General features: G+C 41.7%; 1 protein-coding gene across 12 annotated transcripts in view; it reads left to right on the forward strand.

The window, feature by feature from the left end:
• SYTL2 (synaptotagmin like 2) overlaps positions 1-20,777 on the forward strand; it is a 119,596-nt gene that overhangs the window by 39,032 nt on the left and 59,787 nt on the right. For all 12 annotated transcript variants that reach the window (XM_017510671.2, XM_017510674.2, XM_037732138.1 and 9 more), the window contains exons 2-3: positions 11,077-11,567; positions 20,076-20,227. In XM_017510671.2, coding sequence (XP_017366160.1) covers positions 11,467-11,567; positions 20,076-20,227 — 253 coding nt within the window. In that variant the 5' untranslated portion in view covers positions 11,077-11,466. The remainder of the gene's footprint in view (positions 1-11,076; positions 11,568-20,075; positions 20,228-20,777) is intronic.

Raw genomic sequence — 20,777 nt, forward strand, 5'->3', positions numbered from 1 at the left:
AGAGGCTGCCTGCATTCCTTGGCTCATGACCCCTTCCTCCATCTTCAAAACACATTACTCCAACATTTTAATCCTCATATCTCCTCTCTCTCCTTTTTACTATCCTAATTCCTTCTTATAAGGATCTTGTGATTACACTGGGCCTCATTAGATAATCTAGGATTATCTCCCCATCACAAGGTTCTTAATAATATCTACATTTTTTTTTTTAACTATGTAAGGCGGCATATCTTCAGGTTCCAGGGATTAGAATGTGGACATCTTTGGAGGACCATTATTCTGCCTACCATAGAATTAACATATTTATGAAAGATAACTTATCCAACTTTTTTGGTACAGCCCTTTTTTTGGCTTTTTCTGTATTCCATTGAATTGTTTTGCTTTTTTTCTCTCTGATCTTTTTTTTTCCTTTCCTTCATTTACTCAATAAATGAGGCACCCGCTATACGCCAGGTACCCTGCTATGTGCTGGAGACACAGGTTACCAAAGCCTTTCTGCCCACTTCTGGAGGAAGCTAGAGGAGATTCCTGCAGAACCAGAGACCAAGATGTCAAACTCTTGGCTTTTGATTCTCTGAAGCTGGGATCCAGGCCTAGGATGGAAAGATGTAAGAGAATACTTGTGTGTGATAAATGAGATCCTTTCACCCAACTTTTCTCCTACCAATACCCCATCTCGAATTTAGAAGATTTTTAAAAAATCTCAAAGGTCTCTGCAGTGTGGGTAGGAGAGTGTGTGGTTACAGAAACCAAAAATTTGACTCATTCTTAAAATGGGTGGGAGGTTGGAGAATAGGTAACAGTCTAGCAAGGTAAATATAAAAGGCAGCAGCAGTACTACTCCAACCTCATAATGGCATGGAAAAGTGATTGAGATAGTGAAATGTTGGGGATTTATTTATTGTTATCAGGTGTTTATGAAGCACTTATGGTGTCACAGGCCATTTTACTTACAGCGTAATGTTATCGTGGTAACCTTGTAAGGTAGACCTGTTTTGCCGCCCACATTGAACAGATGAAGAAACAAATGAGAGTCATTAGGGAAACTGCCAAAGAACTAATAGATTAATCCACTTACAATTATCTTTTGACTCCAAAGCCACAGTGTATTTGACTACATCACAACACTTCTTCTATTAGGGGTACAGAAAATGAATATGGTAGACATTATTTACATGCATCAGTTTCAAAATCAGTGTCTCTTTAGGGGATGGAGAGGATGAAGGAAGATCTTGCATACAGTAGGAACTTGATGCATCTTTAATGGGGCAATTTGGCCTGACCAGAGGGAATTGGGCAGGTCTGGAACTAGGGTTAGGCAGGTGAAGTGCCTAGGGCACAAAGTCTTTGGAGACAAGGTCATGCAAGTGCTGATGCTCACTTGTAGCACCCTGATAGTGAGTGTCTCCTTAATTATGTGCCTGGGTGTCTTACTCTTAAGGAGATATCCATTCTCAGGGTGCTTCAGGTGCAGTATGCTGAGCTCAAATGACCTTGCCTCTTTATTTTTCCTGCTCTGGGTGCCTTGCTTGCTTCACGTATAGGTCCTGGATTTGAGCAGAAGCTGGAAGTGGGAGACAACCTGGAAATTGTTTTAATTCTGGCTGCATATTACAATCATCTGGGCACCATTCTGAAAAATATCCTAGGTGGGAATCTCACTCCAGACCATTTAAATCAGAATTGTTGTGGGGAGAGGGAGGTGAAGAGACCTGGGCACTGGAATTTTTAGGAAAATCTTTTCAGATGATGCTAATATGCAGCCAGTTTTTGGAACCCCTGAGTTTGTAGATTTGGGGAGAGTCCCTCATTCCCAGTCTGGTTAGGAATGTACATGATTGTACCAAAAGTGAGGCTTTGTCACTTTGAGGCTTTCTGTGGTCCTTTAAAAGTCTTATCTGGTGATGGCTACAGTTCAGTTAATTTTATGATCCGCAGTTTAATTCCAGCCTAGTTAATAAATCAGCTTGATCTTCCACTCCCTTCCTTTGAATTTGAAACCTAGAAAATAATTAAATCTGGTATTCATCTGTAATTTGGGCTGTTATCAGGGTTCTGCTTTTAGGGGTGCTGTGAAGTGCAGCCCAAACCATTTGTTAGCCAGTTTGCAAGTCCTTATTTATGTTGAAATTGTATATGTCCTAGAGGGAAAAGGAGATATTCTCTGCATGTCCTAGCTCTAATGTTAGGCAGTTGTGTAACCTTAAGCAATGGGTCTCTTTTTCGTCGCAGATTCCTCATCCTTGCAAAGAATTAGTTATGACTCTATGATTTGGCTGTTACTTCATTTTGTGTATTTTCTCTTGTCACTGCTGAAAATATTTGATATACAAATGTGCATGTTTAAGTTTGACTAATTGCTGTGCTCCATCTAGTCATCAGCCATGTCTGACCTATTGAGAATCCTTTACAATTGTGATTCCCAAAGTTACCCAAGCATCCACATCATGTGGGAACATTTTAGAAAATGAAGATTCCTGGACATCAGCCCTGAAGATTTGATTCAGTAAGGCTTGAGCAATGTCTGGGAATCTGCTACTGATCAGCCAGATATGAATACTGTTTATTGAAGCAATCATGAACATAATGAAAGTGATAGCACTCTCAATTTAGATGTCACTATAGATTGTGCTGTTGACAGAGATCATACTTTTCTTCAAGGAAGCCTTCCCTGGCTCCCCAAGAGTATGGCAAATCCTCTGGTTAAAAGTTTTATAGCCCACTGCCCTTCTGCTCTGTTGGACTTCTTGGGCTTGTTCAGTTTTTGCCCTCCTTTCCAGAATCTAAACTCTCTGAGGGAGGGGACTGCATACATTTTCAGAACTTTTGGTGTGTACAAATGACCCTCTTCCAGAATGAGATCTGGGCCTGGGGTGGATGCTGCCATTCCAAGAAGACAAGAAGTTTCTCTCTGGTATTTTGAACTTAGGCAAGCCTCTTGGTGCTTCCCAAACTGTATAATTAGTAAAGGATATTGTGGCTTTTACAGCAGCACCATGCATTATCAGAATTCTGTTCTACATGGCTTAAAGTCTTTCGTGATATGCTGTAAAGATACATCACCCCTTTTGTAGACTGCCATCCCTTCTACATAGGATTTGAATTTTCAGCCCAGGTATGAAGTTTAAAATGAATTTTCAGCCGCCCATTTTCTCAGATCCTTTCTTTCTTTACTGTTTTTGTTTCTTAGAATACTGATCAAGGAAATGTAGATTAAAAGGATTGTTCTAGCACATTTACTAAGATGGGCAAGCATGAAAAACTCAGGTTCAAATTCCCACCACTCTGACACTTTAGGCCTCTTCAGGCCCAAACTTGGTCACTTGCCCATTTACACCATGTACTCGAGTTACCAGCCTTCTTTTTGAACACCTTCATGGTTTCAAGGTCTGTTGCTCTTGCCCAGAATGCCCACCTCCTTCTCTAATTCAGCTTTCAAGGCTCACCTCATCTTACCTCCTTCCTAAATCTCTGTGGCCTACCTGACACTTGGTGTGTGCTACTACTAAGACCTTTCTTAGTAGTTGACATAGTTGTATGAGGGTTAGTTGTGTGTGACACTGTCTCCTCACATAGCCCATTATCTTGCCCTTGGTTGGGTCTTGGTTAACATATTTTATTCCCGTAGGTATTGTGAGTTTAAACTTGAGGACTAGCAATTGCAGAAAATGAGCTTTTCAGAAATCCAGGGATATTATTGTTAGGTTTGAATATGAAATTAAGGAGTAGGGGGAATTGTCATATATAGGTAGCCTTTCTTCCTGTCTTTCCCTCTTCATTCATAATTTGAGACCACCAAGCCAGTTTCCAGAAGATATTAGCTGTCTGCTGCTATCTATATTAGCCTGGACCTGGAGGAGATGAATGAAGTAGAAAATGGCTTCCATCTTTGGAAGAATCCTCACAAAACTGAAAGCTTTGTAACTTGAGATGCCTGTTCATTTTAAATTTTCAGTTGCTCTATAAAAAGTGACAACCTAGTATTGGATAGCGTATCCATTCTTATTCTCTTTATATCCTTTCTTTAGTTCACTTCTTTATGAAGAGGTTCATTTTGTTTGTTCATTCAACTGTTATTTTTAAGAGACTACTTTGAACCAGTCACAAGTTAATTCTTTCCTCTCAAGAAGCCCAATTTAAGCAACACATTACATTGAGCAATGTATGTATTTTTAAAAATAGAATGCTGAAAGCTCTGACCACACAGAAACAAAGTATTCATGTAGCATTGTTTCCCAGCTCTGCATGGGCAAAGTTTGCTTTTCATATAAACACATTTCTGTGTACGCATATAACAAAACATTTTGATTGGGCTTAAACTTATAAAGTGTAGGTTCTTTTAGTAATAGTTTCTGGTTCTAGGGATTGATACCATTCTAAGAGGCTAGCAGGCATGTATAAGTACCTGCATGGTGACACAGGTGACTTTTCCCCGTCTATCTCATGCTTGTCCTCTTTTGCATGTCTATTCATAATCGAAACCCAAAGGGCCTGATTTTTTTCTTTTCTTTTCATTTCTTTTCTCTTCTGAGACACAGTCTTCCTCTGTCACCCAGGCTGGAGTGCAGTGGCGGGATCTCTGCTCACTGCAACCTGCACCTTCAGGGTTCAAGTGATTCTTCTGCCTCAGCCTCCTGAGTAGCTGGGTCTACAGGCATGCGCCACCATGCCCAGCTAATTTTTGTATTTTTTAGTAGAGACAGGGTTTCACCATGTTGGCCAGGATAGTCTCAATCTCTTGACCTTGTGATCTGCCCACCTTGGCTTCCCAAAGTGTTGGCATTACAGGCGTGAGCCACTGCACCCAGCTGCCTAATCATTTTCTAATTCCTGACAAGTTGTCTTTAAAAAAGCTTGCCATGCCTTGAGAACTGATGCATGTTGCCCATGAGAAATGACAGAGTCAAATGTACAGAGGGAGGAAGAGCACAGTGAAAAGAGAACTGTCTAGGAATCGGAAAACTTGGGTTCTAGTCTCATCTTTGCCCCTAACCAGCCGTGTGATCTCTCTAAGAAGTAGGGGACTAGTGATGTAGTGAAAGATGAAAAATAGTGGCTTCAGAATCTTAAGCCTTGGGTTCAAATCACATTCTGGTTGAGTGGCCTTAGGCAAGTTATTTAACCTGAGCCCCAATGTTCTCATCCATGGGATGTGGAGAATACATACCTGCATGGTGGTCAGAGTGGTTAAACTGAAATATACATAAAGGGCTTAGCACCGCTTGTTCATTTTTCAGTCTAGAGAGAATTGCCCAAGATCATGAGAGGCTTAGAAAACAACATATAAGGAATAGTTGAGAGAACAACAGTTTTCCCCTGCCAACTAAGAAGATGTGGGGAGAGCACAAAATCTTTTTTGTAACCTATTATATGAAAGGGACAATGAATTAAATGTGGTTCAAGAGGGCAAGGTAAAATGGAACCAATGGGAAGAACTCAGGTCCAAGTCCAACCATCGTGCAAAGTGAGCCTGAGAAGTGGAGCAGCCCAGCTGTGCAGTTAGCAGCTTTGGGCATGGATGTCCTGGCAGTGTGATCTGATGACCACCAGTGTGGTACACTGGAGGGAAATCTTTCTGCTGTGAGGGAGGTGAGGAAAGACTTTCACATTCAACTTGTTCCATCTTCAGCATCTCCTTCCATCCTTCCTTTGATGCTGCTGTGATCCTAGGAATTTTACAAAGCATTTAGTTTTATACACGATGGTTTCATAAGCGTTCCACTGGGGATGAGCCTTCTTGTTGATCAGGGACGTTTTGTGCGGTGCCATTCTCCCCAGGTCAAGCATATTTGTTACTGCTCTTCTGCTGCCGCCCAGATTTTTTTTTTTTTTGAGGCCTTTATTCTTGATGTCTTGAGACTGTTGGAACAATTTGCCTCTCTTCTGAAATCCTCATCTTGTGAGAGTCACCACTTATGTAAGTTTTACACTCCTTTCCTGGGATCTGTGTAGGCTTTGGTACAACAATACTGTCTGGGAAAGGAGAAGATGCTGTCTGGGCTATCTGGGCCCCTCCTTGCAGCAGAGCCTGCTGGGAAGGAAATTTTGTTGTTAATTAGACTTTAACCTGGGATTAGGATTTTAATTGGAATAAGGGTTAGAAGCCCAGATCCACTCTTTGCTGCCATCAAGGGCAAACACCAAGTATTTGGGGCCTTAGTTTTTCTCTCCTGCTTAACTTTGGACAGTTGACAAGAAGAGTATTGGCATTCGTAGATATGGCATAGCAGGGCTGACATATGTAAAATATAAATTAAGCACAGTCCATATTTGGAGTCCTCCAATTTCCCTTTGTGCTGCTGTTCCTATCACTGCTCCTTATCCTTCTTTGTCCTCTGCAGTCTCCTGCATTCTCACCAGAGCCTCACAGTAATCTCCACAAGGAGGAAAATATACCCATCATATGTATGAGATAACCAAGACTTAGAGAAGTCATGCAACTTATTCAAACCACACTGTGATGTGAAAGACCTGGAGCTAGAACCCATTGAGTAATATGGACTTAGTTTCTCAATTATGGGCCCTAGAGCCATGTTCACATTCAGGGGAAATGGGAGCTCAATCCCTTTCCACCTGTGTTCATCATTTTTTTTTTTTTCCATGAATACTTGAGTGCCTAGTAAGACAGTGGCAAGAGCTGGGGATACAAATCACTGGGAGACACAGGCCTGTTCATAAACTGGCAGGAGAGAAATGTGAGTAGACAGGGATTTGAGACCGTGTCATGAGCACTGTGACTGAGGAAGCCAGGTGCTAATTGAGCACTTAAGAGGGGTACCTAAGCTGGCTTGGAGGGGTTAGGGAAGACTTCTGTGCAGTAAGTGACATGTAATTTGAGACCTAACAGGTGTTAACCAGGGAAACGGTGTTCCAGGATGAAGGAACAGCATGTACAAAAGCCTGAAGGCAAGAAGAACTGGAAAATTTCAGAATGGCTGGAGCCTAAGAAAAAGAGCCTGGAGAGGAGAAGAGGTGCTAGTTCATGGAGTGTCGTACAGGCCACTTAAGGATTTTGAGCTTTAACCAAGAGTCAGTGCGAAGTTGGTGAAGGGTTTTAAGCTTGAGAATGTGGCTTGGTCAGAACTGAGTTTTAGAAAAATGACTTAGCATCATGCTGATTGGAGGATGTGTAGGAGAGGCTGAACCCAGGAAGAACTTAGCCCAAGAGCTCCTCCTGTGAACTGTGAACAATGGGTATATTCACTCCTACCCTCCCTTCCTTACTGAGGTTATTGTGAGGCTCTGGTGAGAATGCAAGGCACTATAGTGGCCAAAATTCATCCCTCACAGTTTAGCACTGAGGTTGCCCTGCTTCTGACTACCAGCTGTGGGTTGGTGAGTCTCTTATGTTTAAGCAGAGAATGAGGGTCTACAGACAGAGGGGCTTTGTTCTGCCTGTCTGATTAGAGGAATCTGTGTGGAGAGGAGAATTAAATGAGATGTCAATATCGGGTTGGCTTCATCTGACACAGCCAACAGCAAATATCAGTCTGACTGCACATACGCTTGATGGCGAATGCCCCGCTCAGCCTCACTCTCCTTGTGTGGAAAACAGAGATAATAAGACCTTCCTCAGGCCAGGTACAGTGGCACACACATGTAATCCCAGCACTTTGGGAGGCCAAGGCAGGCAGATCACTTGAAGCCAAAAGTTCAAGACCAGCCTGGAAAACGTGGTGAAGCTGCAGCTCTACCAAAAATAGAAAAATTAGTTGGGCATGGTGGCAGGCACCTGTAATCTCAGCTACTTGGGAGGCTGAGGCATGAGACTCACTTAAACCCAGGAGGTGGAGGTTGCAGTGAGCCAAGATTGTTCCATGGTACTACAGCCAGGGCAACAGAGCGAGACCCTGTCTCAATAAATAAGACCTACCTCAGAGTGTCTTTGTGAGGATTCCATGAGGTATATATGTACAGTGCCATGTATGTAGAAGGGATCGAGTAAATGTTTGCTGCCTTTTTGTCTGGCTTTCTTAATGCAGCTCCATCTGAGAGTAAAAGCCAGAAGTCCTACTGTCCTCACAGGGCCTAATACAGTCTGACCCGTGTCCTTTCTGGCCTCCTCTCCTTCTATTCTCCTGGTGCACTCTGGTGTACCAGCACTGGCTGCCTGGCCGTTTCTTGAATGTGCCAGACAACTTCTGCCTCAGGACCCTGGGATATCTGCATGGCTTATTTCCTCATTGCTGTCACATTTTTGTTCAGATGTCACCTTCACTATGAGGCCTAACCACTTTCTTTAAAATTCGACTCTCCCTGAGTTATTATTCTCTTCCCTTCCCTCCTTTGTTTTCCTCCATAGTTCTCATCAGTTTCCAGTGTGTTATAGTTTAATTATTTAGTATTAAAAAACTTATTTCATTTTTATTATTTAGTTTGATCATCGTTTCCTTCCATTGGCATATAAACTCCACAAAGGCAGGAAGTTTTTCTGTCTTGTTCTTTGCTGCACCTCCAATGCTCAGAATAGTGCCAGGCTCTCAATAAATCTTTGTCAAATGAGTGAGGGAAATGTTCGATTAGCTCCCATGCTGGACACTATCCAGAATATTAGGAGCTGGGTGAGCACCTGATGCTGAAGAGTCTTGAGTGCCCTCTGAGGGCTCTCCTACAGTTTCGTTGGGCACTGATACCTGCCTACCCAGTTAAAAGGAAAGGGTTCAAGCCCTTCACTCCTTTGTAAAGTGAGAACATTGCCCTTTGCCTCACTAACAGCCTATTTTAAGGGAGAACTTTTAATCTTTAGAGGCTTTGACACGGAAGCACTAGTTAGCTGTATTCTACTTGAAGATACGGAAGCCAACATTGTCCATTCCAGCAACCCTGGCCAGTTACCACTGCTAGCCGACCTAAGGTTTTTGTTGTTGTTGTTGTTATTTTCTTCCTGTCCCTCACTCCTTGAATTTAAAGTCTCCCATTAAACAAAATGGCAATGTAAGGCCTCATTGGGAACCTGGGTCAGTATGTGGCCTAAATCTATTTCTTTCCAGCCTTTGAGATCTAAGGAAGTTACTGCACATGAAGGAAAGAACTGAGATAGTCATCTTCTGGTGATACTGTATATTTGGATCAGGTTCATTTATTCATTTGCTCATTTGTTTATTTTTTCACATTCAGAGACTCATAGTCTAGGAGAGACTGAGAGTAGATAATCACAGCAGTGGATGTATATATAGAGGAGAAACCTTTTGTATCAGCAGGTTCCTGCTGCAGGAATGTCGTATAACGACTCCCAAACCTTAGTGGCTTCCAACAACAAATATTTAGTTCCTCCTTTTTACATCTGTAGGTCAGTGGGGATGCCTGCTTCAGGGCGGTCAGGCTCAGGTCTGTCCTTGTAACTCTCTTTCTGGAACCCAGAATGAAGAGGCAATGGATAATTGGGACAAGCTTTTCTCATGGCATGTGGCAGGAGTACAAGAAGCCAGGTCAAACCACAAAAGCACATTTACAGCTTATGCTTGCATCACATTTGCTAACATTCCATCTGCCAAAGCAAGTCACAGGCCAAGCCCAGCATTAGGAGGATAGGGATGAATTCTTTGCTTACTCTAGTGGGAACATGATTATATAGTTCTGTTACAGGGAGGGAGTGAAGAGTTATGAATAACCATTGAATCTGCTACAGCTTTAACTTTGGGTATGGAAGTTACAGAAGGCTTCATGGAGGTGGTAACTTTGATCTGTCTTGAAGGATAAGTAGTTTTCAAGATGAACAAGCAGGTAGTAGCATATACAAACACATACAAATTAAAAAGAAAATGAAGTAATTTCTTAATGTTTATTTGAGTAATTACCGTGGGGAGTATACAAAGAGCTAGGGGAAATTTATACAAAGGTCAGTAGATTCCCTGTCAATGAAACCCAAACTTCATGGGGGAAGATCAGAAAGAGACATAATACAAAAGAGAAATATGTAACTAATTATAGTCTTATCAGCTTGATGGAACAAAAGCGTGAACTCAGAGGAAGCTAGGACATATTTTTAGTAGCTATTTTTGCTGCAGAATGTAAGACATGTGCTCTTTTTATATTCATTATTTCCTTTAATCTTTACAATCTATGAGGGACATCCTAATGTCAAGTACAAATGAGAAAACAGCCTCACAGTGGTCGGTAACTTGCCCAAGCACTTATAGCTAACAAGTGGTAGAAGGAGAACTTCCCAGTAATTCTGTTTTTCAAGTAATTAATTTATAAATTGTATTCATTAGTGTACGTACTCTTTTATTCTTAAGTGGGGCTGCTTTAAAAGTTACTAAAGATTTTTAGTGTCTACTGTATGTGCACCGCTGTACTTGTTAAAAGTACCCCAACCTTGAGTAGGTCACCTCTGAATTTCTGTCTGGCTGTGTCATTCTTGAGTTCTCACTTCCTTCCCATTACATATGTATTTAAGCTGCTTCAAAGAAAATAGGATTCTTGCACATGGTGCAACTTAACAATCCTCACTTTGGATGGTGAGGTGTTTTGAAATTCTGCCTCTTCCTTCCCCCCATTTATATACACATACAGATAGGTGTTTTTCTCCTAATAAATGAAGGGAGACAAGCTTGTTAAGTTCCTCTAGGTCAACAAAGATTAGCAGTGGGACTGGATGAAGAATAACAATTCTCATTCTTCTGGAAACTATGTCTACCTAATACTGGTTCTCCTGTTACTATGGAGCTCATATACAGTACAGTGGAATGTTGCTACTTGAGAAAAAGTAAGCATTTAAAATTTTTATTTCTAGTTTCTCACTTGACCCCCTGGTCTTACTGACCTTTAAGGTGAGTTTTTAGCCTAGCATCCCAGGAGTTTTCAGAGAAAGAACCAGTTCCTTTTCACGACCATCCTTTATTCAGGTGGATTGTTAAACATTGACAAGCATTTTTGTGTGTTCTTCATCTTGGCAGTCTAGAATTGAGTTGAAGCATGTTTCATGACCCATTTACCATTTGCTCAGGAAGCCGGCTGAACTGGTTTTCTTCATCTCAGAGACCATCTTACCTGGCCATTTAAAAATCTTGTAATAATGAGCAGTGCTTATAGGAACTGACTCTCACTGGTGTTTGCTGTCTCATGGTTCCCCAGGTAGGTGATGCTCTGATGCTGCTGCCTCTTATGAATTGACAACGGGAACAGAGAGAGAATAAACTGTGTCTAAGACTGGACCAGAGAGGGAGCGTGCTGGGAGCCATCGTCAGAACAAGTGACCTGTCTGGCACAGAATACAGCATCCTTCTGAGAGCCTCTTCTCAACATTATCCCATGGACCACGAATTCCTCATGGGGAAGACTACTTAGGATCTTGCTATCAGCTGCCCTAAACTTCTGCTGAGCTACAATAAGACTTTTGCTGCAGAACTGAACAAGATATTTCATTTTTGTGTCTTTTGATCTTCCTGGTTGCATTTTTAGTTGTTCAGCCCTGAGAATTTTGAGCCACATTTGTTGCTATTATTTTTGCATGCACTTTTCAAAATGATTGACTTAAGTTTCCTGACTGAAGAGGAACAAGAGGCCATCGTGAAGGTTCTGCAGCGGGATGCTGCTCTGAAGAGGGCTGAAGAAGAGAGAGTCAGGTAAGAGGCCTTGGGCATTAGGGAAGGAAGAGGCAGTCTGTACGAAAATAGGACACTGCTTTCTTTTTTTCCAACATAAGTGGTAGCTCTGACTCGGAGACTAAATTTATGGATTCCAATTTTAGGTTTACTTCCTGGACAAAACATTTTTCTTCTTTGGTGCCTCTTAATTTATCCTACTGGACTCTTATCAGAAATAGGGTCTTGATTAAAAACCTGACTAAATTCTTCTAACTTACTATTAAATACTAAGATAAAAATGAAATGTATACAGCCACATACATCTACATTCATGTGTGTGTGCAAATTTCTATCCAGTTAAAAAAACAGGGATCTACTTACTTTTAACTGAATCATAAACCGAATTAGAATTTAAAAATTTTTTTAGCATTTTGAAAAGAAAATAAAGTAGCTCACATTTCTGCATGCTTTCAGAAATGTTGGAATTGGTTTTAATAGCACAATTGAAAGTATTCTCTGAGCCAATTTTTATCTGTCTTGGGGCCAATAAAGAAGAGTGGCAACTTTGACACACTATCCTTGTTGGGTGGAACCCAAATGCTTCATGTCAACATTCCTGCTACTTTCATTCGCCTTTGTGGTCAAACAAGCACTAGACTAGGATGCTGAAGAACTTGACTTTGTCTAGGCCCTCCATTTACTGCCTGTGTAATCTTGGGCTTTGAAGGCAGTGACAGGTTTCCTGAATGTAAGTTAGTAGTACTGATTTTATGATTCTCACCCTAGGAATTATCTAAAAGAAGCATAAGCTATGTTCTTGCTTCCTGGGACACAGGACTATGAATTATGGCTTTATTTTTACCATTTCTCATACTTTGACCTTGATTTAACATGGACAATTTATAAAGTTCACTTCAAACACTACAGAATGTCTGATTATGGCTACTAAAATAACTTCTATATAGATAGTATTTAACAAGTTGCAAAGGGCTTAACATGCCCATTATATTTTATGAGCTCACACATTCTTTTGCAGTTGGTGGGTGGAGTGGAGTGGGATATAATTACCTCATTTGATGTGTGAGGAAGTTGACTTTGAGACAAGTCAGGTGACTTGCCCAGTATCACACAACTGGTAGGTGTCAGAAGTGAGAATCAAATCCCAGTCTTAGGTACTCATTTGTTAACGTCACCTCCTCTCTCTGAGTAAACAGTAACAGAAAGGCCATCCCAGGACCTGACAGTGAGATAGGGGCTGGCTGTCATGGTGTGAAGTAGGATACTGAGCTATGATGACAGCAGTGGCTGTAGGTAGTGGGGATCATGCCGCTCCTCCCAGGTCACTTGCAATGCTTTACACACCTGGATGGGGCTCTGCTGCCCCTTCTCAGCAAGTGGTGTGCCTTGAACAGTGTCCCCAGGAGAGGTGAAGGACTGATACTAACCCGGGCGTTAGAGCCTCTCGGTAGCATTAATTCTCTACCCTTTCCTGAAAGTTTGTAAAGCCCTTTCATGAATGTTATCCTCTTATGTTCCTCACAGCAGCCCTGACATTGGGCAAAGCAGGGACCATTGCACCCATTTAGGAGTAAGGGCGGAGCTGGGGGAGCATAGAGAAAATACTGATTCTTTCAGCATAAGGGAAAATGGAACTTCCTTTATCCTCTCAAAAGACAAGATGGGGGAAGGACTTAGAAAATAGAAGAGCTGGGACTGCACTGAGTTCCTCTTTCCACCTCAGGATGTGGGCCTGTGCATTTCGGAGAGGTGTAAGTACCTTTGATTCCTCGTGCTCAGGAGGTGTTATTTATGGTCTGAAATTCTCCCCCTCTAGATAGCTTACAAGGAGAGAGCCTGTTTTCCTTCCTTCCCTCCCTTCTATCTTTTCTTGGCACCTGGGATTCCAAGCTGCTGAGTTTTGCCTGTAGTTTTGTGATTCTGTCTAAATAGAGTGAAGGTGTTTCTTGGGCACTTGGCATTGGTTGATGAAAATATCCTCAAAAAATGCAAAGCTCTTCCTGGAACTGGGCCTTGTAAGGGGTGTGAGTGTGTACCCCCTGGCATCAGGCAGTCTACAACTACAGCAAAAATGGTGTGAGTCCTTTCCTAGTGTTGGTTTTGCAGATGCTCCTTCTGTCTGTTGTTTCAGAGGGTGCCCCAGCAGCTGCCACTGGTGCTGCCTCTGTGCTCTGCCTTTGTGAATGAATGATAGGAAGAAGGCTTACGTTGCTGAAAAACCTGGTGTGAGTCAAGCTGTATCTACCATCACTTTCCCAAGAGACTTTCTAGTTAGGTACCGTGCACCTCATGTGGACTTGGACATGGGCAGCTTCAGGACCCTGGGGCTGGGGAGCAGTGACTGTGTATAGATAGACAGCAGACCTACGAATTGTGGACCCTGGAAAAGGCCCAACTCGCGGCCTGACCCCCTCTTTGCTTTAGGCCTGAAGGGACTTGTGGGGATGGTTTGGAGTCTGTTCTGCTCTTGAGATGGTAGAAGCGGAACTGGATCTCTGAAAATGTTACTCCATGGGCTTTTGTTTGTCAGCACCTTTTCCATTCTGTTGCTGTTTGTCTTCGCCTCTTCCACCAGAGCCCAACAGCTCTGAGAGTTTTTGTGTTGTTGATCCATGTCAGTCATTTTACAGAAAAAGAAGATAAAGCCCAGAGAGGGTAAATGACTTGCCTGGGTTCACACAGCAAGTCAGTGCCAAAGCTGTGATGAGAAAAGCTTTTGGGCCGGTGCTTTTCCCTCCATCCTATGCTGCCCATTGTTGTTATTTCTTCAGAAAAGAACAGTATGGGTTTGATCGTGAGACAAAAAACTCTGCTGCATGGAACTGGAGTTAAAACTGACATGACTTTGCATCTCATTCCCACCACTAATGAACTGTGTTTCCCTGGGCAAGTTTTTTAACCTCTTTGAGCCTCAACTCAGAGTGGGCATGACCATAATACTAAATTCAAAAGATTAAAGTCAGGATTAAGTAACATAATTTTTAGGAAGTGAGAGATAGGGAGAGGTTTGGTAAAGGATACACAATTACAATGACCTGATCACTATATGTTATATGTATCATAACATTACTGTTTCCTTGTGAATATGTACCATTCTTATTTGTCAATTAAAAATAATGTTTAATCTTCCTGGCACATAATATGTGATAGATACATTTTAATTCCTTTATTCACCACTCTACCTGTACCACCCAAAAGGGACAGAAGATCCTAGTTAATAGACTGATTCCTTAGGAAATTACTCCTAGAACTCTTAATTATTTAATGTAATAAAACTTAATTGAGTACCTATTAAGTACAAGGAAATGCTCTGGACAATGATATGGAGAAAATTCTATGGTGATTGAAAACATGGCCCCAACTCTCAAGGAATTTACTATCTAATGGCCTTTATCCATTTAATGGATTATCAATTGCAAATTTAAAATCTAAATTTTGTTTCCCTAACATGACTTTACAATGCCTCAGCCCTCCTGGGTGTTATTCAGCTTAGAAACACATAATGTAATTACCATATCAGCCCAATCAAAACATCATTAAAAAGGCCAATTTATTACTAAAATTCAGACTTTTCTTTTAAATATTAATATTTTATAGACTTTGGAGTGTAACTCTTCCCATAGCCACGAGGATGTCACTAATGCATATACCACTGTTTCCCACAAGACCAGACACCACATCAGGGTGGATTCATTCTTTCACTTCCACCCCTGTTTTGTGTCTTCTCTCCTGCTGCCCTGCCCCACCTTTAAGGAAACATCACCATACAGACACATACGTAGTTTTAGTCTTTTATGGTTTGAAAATCACACACTGAAAAGGTGGCGTTTCCTGTACTTTGCATCACACTGCCAGCAGGAAATTGCTGCTCATGTCTGTCTGTACACCACCACCAGCACTGTGTTCCCCACTCCCGTTTACACACAACCACATCTACGGCGATGGGCGTTTTTGCAGTAGATATGATCTCAACTGCCACCACATCTTATGATTCTCAGCTGCTTCCTTAAGACCTTGTTTTTTTTTTTTTTTTTTAAATGAAGGCAGTTGTCACTGAAGAACTAATTTCTAGGACCTCTCATGCTGTTTCACTGTCAAAGCAAAGGGGAAAGGAACGAATATTTGTCAAGGGATTGTACATGGATCTTCACATAGATTTTCCTGTTTCATCTTCAAAACAGTATAGCTGAATCCACTTAACAGATGAGTAGATAGGGTTGAAGAGGGAAGTGCCCTGCAGAATTGGAGCCTTGCTGATCCAACTTCACAATGTGTGCACTTTCCATACACCGTGCTGCCGCTCAGCAGACTGCAGAGATCTATGATGTTTCATGGGAAAAGATGTGTATTTCTTGTTTTCCACTGTAAGAAATGTTTGTAGTTTGTTTTCCATGTGTTGGTTTTCAGTTTCTTCATCAAGGATTGAGTTCCTCGGGAGAAGGAGTGAAGTGTGACAGCCATCTTAGAAACTGAAATCATGGCTGGCTCTCTGAGGCAGGATTGGACAGTAGAAAGCGTGTTGGCTGGGAGTCAGGCTGGCCTCTGCTTCCAGCTCTGTGTGACCTTGGGCAAGCCTCTTAACTTCTGTGGGCCTCAATCATTTCATCTAGAAAGTGAGGCCATTCGTAACTATTTAAGCTCCCTTTTAGCTCTCACATTCAAAACAAACATCTGAGAGTACCTCTCAATCACACAATCTTAGTATCTTGCCCAAAATATACTGGACAAGATGAAAAAAGAAAGGCCGGAGAATGAACCAGTCAACCTGTCTGGCTAGCAGCTGTCCAGAGTTGACTAGAAGCTATCAACCAGGTCTTGCAGATGACGTTCGAGCTTTGTCTAGTCTGTTGAGTAGCTGGAAGCTGAGATATACATAAGTGAGCACAAGGAGAAAAGGGGTGGGCTGAGGGCAAAGGTGTTGAATCCAGCCCAGAGGGCATTTCCGCTCTTCTGGCTTTCCTTCTGTAAGTGCTCACATTCTTGGCATGAAAAGGAGTTGACATTGGTAGTTAGGGCTGTAGACAGAATTTTTAATGTCCAATTCCAAGCAGATACCTGGTATGTGATAGGGAATTAATGAGTCAGTGAACAAATAACCAGACAGGGTTTAGATATGGCTTTTAGCATACAGAGGAGGTTAAATGGCCATCTTTTGCAATGGGTAAAGCTCTTTGAATGACGCAGTGAAATTGTGAGGATGAAATGATATGAAGCATGTTAAATGTCAGGTGTGTGGTTCAGCACAAAGCAGATACTGTTTGCTAGTAGAAGGAATGGAGGAATGAATGGGCGAATGACCAGGATGTCCTGGCTGGGAGGCCAGCAGGCCAGTGTCCTTTCTGGGTTGAGTGCTCTTCTTCAGCCCTCACTTCTGCCCGCCAGTCCACCAGTGTTTACTGAGTATCTTCTCTCTACTTAGCTCTCTGCTAAAAATAACGCGTGTGTGTGGAGAGGATGGTAAGGGATAAGTGTCAGTCCCAAAAAAGTTGCCCCTTTCCCTCTTCATCTAGATGGCTCCATAATTAGAGAATCGAATGCTCATTTGGTTGATGCAGTTAGAGTTCAGAAAAAATGAGAGATGCACATGGGCTAGAAGATGAGATTTTAACAGCAGCACTAGATAGTGGGATTTTAAAAATGATCCACATCTTTACAAAACTTAAACTTTGACGTGTTATACATATGGATTTATCTACAAGATATTACAAGTGGCTAAGAAAGAAAAATCGATTATTAAACCTAGTAGTGATAGTCAAGTTAGGAAATATGTAAGTGGCACTTAACTACATTTGAAAGAATTTCCTGTTACTTTGCCACTTTAAAACAAGTGAGCTGGAAACCCTTTCCTTACTAGAATGGCTACCAGCTTTTATAGGGGACATGTGTTTCAGGGAGTTGACACACAACCTGTGCTCATTGTACATTGATGATGGGCTTGCAGACAGTCATTTAGGCAGGAACAGATCAAGAGTTGCACAAGAATCTTCACGAAGCGCATTCTAGTTGAAAAACAAAAATAAATGATCTCATGAAAAGAAAATGGGAGTTGTTCTGCTATGAGGGTTTGTGGCCTCCTTCAACAAGAATGCTGACCGATACCATGTTTCATGATGCTTTTTCCTGTTCTGATGAGAGATGAGCATGTCCTACTGCATCAGGGGGAGACACTGACATTGTGATCGGGCATGGTTCACTTAACCTCAGCAATGACAGGATCTTCTTGATCTCTTGTCTTGATCTCTTGTCTGACTCTGACAGGATGGCTGCTGAGCATGTATTTGTTCATTGATTTATTCACTCAATAGTTATTGGGTATTAGCTCTGTTCCAGGCGCCACGCTAGGTGCTGGCATTACAAAGGTGATGAAGACATAGTCCTCACCTTCAAGGAGTTTGCAAAGTCCACAGATTAGTGAGTAAAACAGATCATTGGAATGTGATGTAGTAAGGGCTGGAGTGGAGGTGCTATGGGAGCATGGAAAAGAAGAAACTTTAATAACTGTGCCCTTTTGAGCTAGGGAAGGCTTCCCAATGAGGCAGTGTGTGAGCTGGATCCAAAGAATGAGGAGCAATAGGCTGGACAGAGAAGTGAGGGAAAGACATCCCTTGAGACTTCCCATTAACTGGCCTTGTACCAAGGTCTAGGCAGTATTAAGCACTTTGAGTTAAACATCTCAGTCGTCTCAGAAGTCCTGCAGGTTAGGTCTTATTTTCCCTGATCCTTAAAAACAAGGAGACCAAAACTTAGAGGAGTTCAGCAAACTGCCCAAGATCATATCTAAGAAGAGTCAGGACTGAGATTTGGATGTAATTTTGGGAGCCTTCAAAACCCAGAGTCTTTTTGCTACAACTTCCTGCCTCTGTCATCTACAGAGGACACAGAAGAGCACTGGAGAAAAGTAAGAAGTTGAGTGTGCTGGCAAGTGGAGTATGGGTGTGAGTGCTAGAAAATGAATCTGAAAAGGTACTGGAAACCTTTTTCGTTGGTCAGGAGCCTCATCTGATATTCCTCCACTCTGCAAGCACTGAATAAATACCCCCTAGTTTCCAGACACTAAGCAAAGATGGGGTGAGTACAGACCCTGTCCCCAGGAACTCACTGTCTGACGAGGGAGAAGTAGAAGAACTCCTCCCTTCTGGAATAGAATTCAGACTTTGTCATTCTGGGAGGAAAAAGCAAAGGCTCCCAATAGTCCAGCAGTTGTTTGCGCTGCTGAAAACCTTAGGCGGTGTGAAACCATTAGAAACATTTAATAAAAACCACGGTCTCATTGCTGACTGAGAACTATGAAGTGATGACATTCTCCCTGTCAGGGTTTATAGATGAGCTGTCATGAAAAGGAGAGGAAGTTCCTGTAAGAGTTTACTCTGCATGGAAGGACACTCTCCGGGCATGCTTGGGAGAGAGGAGACATTCTTGTTAGACCTGGGGTAACTGCTCCCCCTCTTTTTCACACTCCCAGGTATGCCTGTGTGCAACCCTCACATACAGTGCTGCTACCTCTGTGGCCTATTGACATTCTCGGTCTGAAACACTCAGATTTGCTACTTTAGGAAGAGCACATATTAGTTTAAATGACAATATTAAAACTCTCTTGGATTTATGCAGCACATTATCTTCCAAGAGTATAGTGTTCCCTTACAGTTTTTATTCTACTTTATTCTAAGTATATCTCTATAAATATGAAAAGAGAGATGTGATTTTTTTATTTTATGGAGATGGATAGAGAGATGCAGAGGTTAAGATTTGTCAATTAGAACATTGTGTTTAGGGAAGTTTTAGGAGAGCAGACTATATCTCATTTGTTCTTTAGGTTTTAGCTTTTCAGTACGGATGAATGATTGTGGAACTCTTAACAGCAGTATCTGCACAAATGGAACTTGCCTGTATACCCTCCTCCTCAAATTTGGCCTTTCCTGACTCCAGCAGCCTTTTAAAGGTTCCTTTCTTTAATAATAAGCATGAAAGACATCACGCCTTCTCCACAGGATTCCAGGAAAAGCTCTGATAAACTCATATCACGCAAAATGGAAAGGAATGATGAGCTAATGCCTACCCCATCCAGTATTTATTAGGTGCCAGGGATGTGCAGAGAGCTATTACATGAATTCACTCAGTTGAACCTTATAGAAACCCCAATTTTAAAGTCTGAAGGCTATTATTAATACTTTTTTATGGATAAGGAAACCAAGGCTTAGGGAAGCATACCATATTATCCCTCCCTGGGGTATTTGCATTTGAACAGCAGACACTGAAGAATGCAGCCAAAAAGTGAATCTGCTCTTGAGAAATTTCAGGCATCATATGGGGATCACGGATTAAACCTTTATTTGAAAAAATGTTGGCCTTCTCTGACTCTTCAGTCAAAGGAGAACATACATTTGTTAGTCATCTGGGAAGTTTTTGGTATCATCTGAAATACCAAAGCTTCATTTTAGCGGTATGTTTACATGTCTCTATGCAGTGTCACAATGAACTCATTTATTTACTGTGGGTTCTCGGCAAACTAAAGCTCTTTTCCTTTTGTAGACATTTGCCTGAAAAAATTAAGGATGACCAGCAGCTGAAGAATATGAGCGGCCAATGGTTTTATGAAGCCAAGGCAAAAAGGCACAGGGACAAAGTCCATGGCGCAGATATCATCAGAGCATCTATGAGAAAGAAGAGGCTCCAGGTAGCAGGTGAGTTGACCTGGCTAGTGCATTTACAAGCAGCATTTGCTTGGGAAGGAGGAGCTGGGAAAAGGGAATGGTGTCAGAAATCTGCTGACGGAAATCATCTGGAGGTATGCTTCTTGTAATATGTGGCCCTCTAGTTTAAAATTCCCTTGCTTTGGATTTGCATGGATGAGGGTCAGAGCTAAGTGACTCAGTGTGGTATAGAGGAACATAGGAAGCCCTTTAGGTGCCATGTTGAATTGTAGTAGCATAGATACTTGGGGCCTGTAAGGGATCTACCATCTCTTCTTTGGCTTTTAACTCTGAAAATTCAGAATCTTCTGAGTAAAGTTAAAGGCTTAGACAAAAAGATATCAGCCTCTCTGTTCAGTGATCTTAACATATGGTAGTATTTTCGTAATTAACCAAGTATATTATTTAAGAGACTGTAAAGGCATCTTTTTTATTTATTTATTTATTTATTTATTTATTTATTTTTTCCCATTTATTTATTTTATTGCATTTTAGGTTTTGGGGTACATGTGAAGAACATGCAAAATTGTTGCATAGGAAC

Source organism: Cebus imitator, unplaced genomic scaffold, assembly GCF_001604975.1.
Source record: "Cebus imitator isolate Cc_AM_T3 unplaced genomic scaffold, Cebus_imitator-1.0 Scaffold442, whole genome shotgun sequence".
Classification (NCBI taxonomy): domain Eukaryota; kingdom Metazoa; phylum Chordata; class Mammalia; order Primates; family Cebidae; genus Cebus; species Cebus imitator.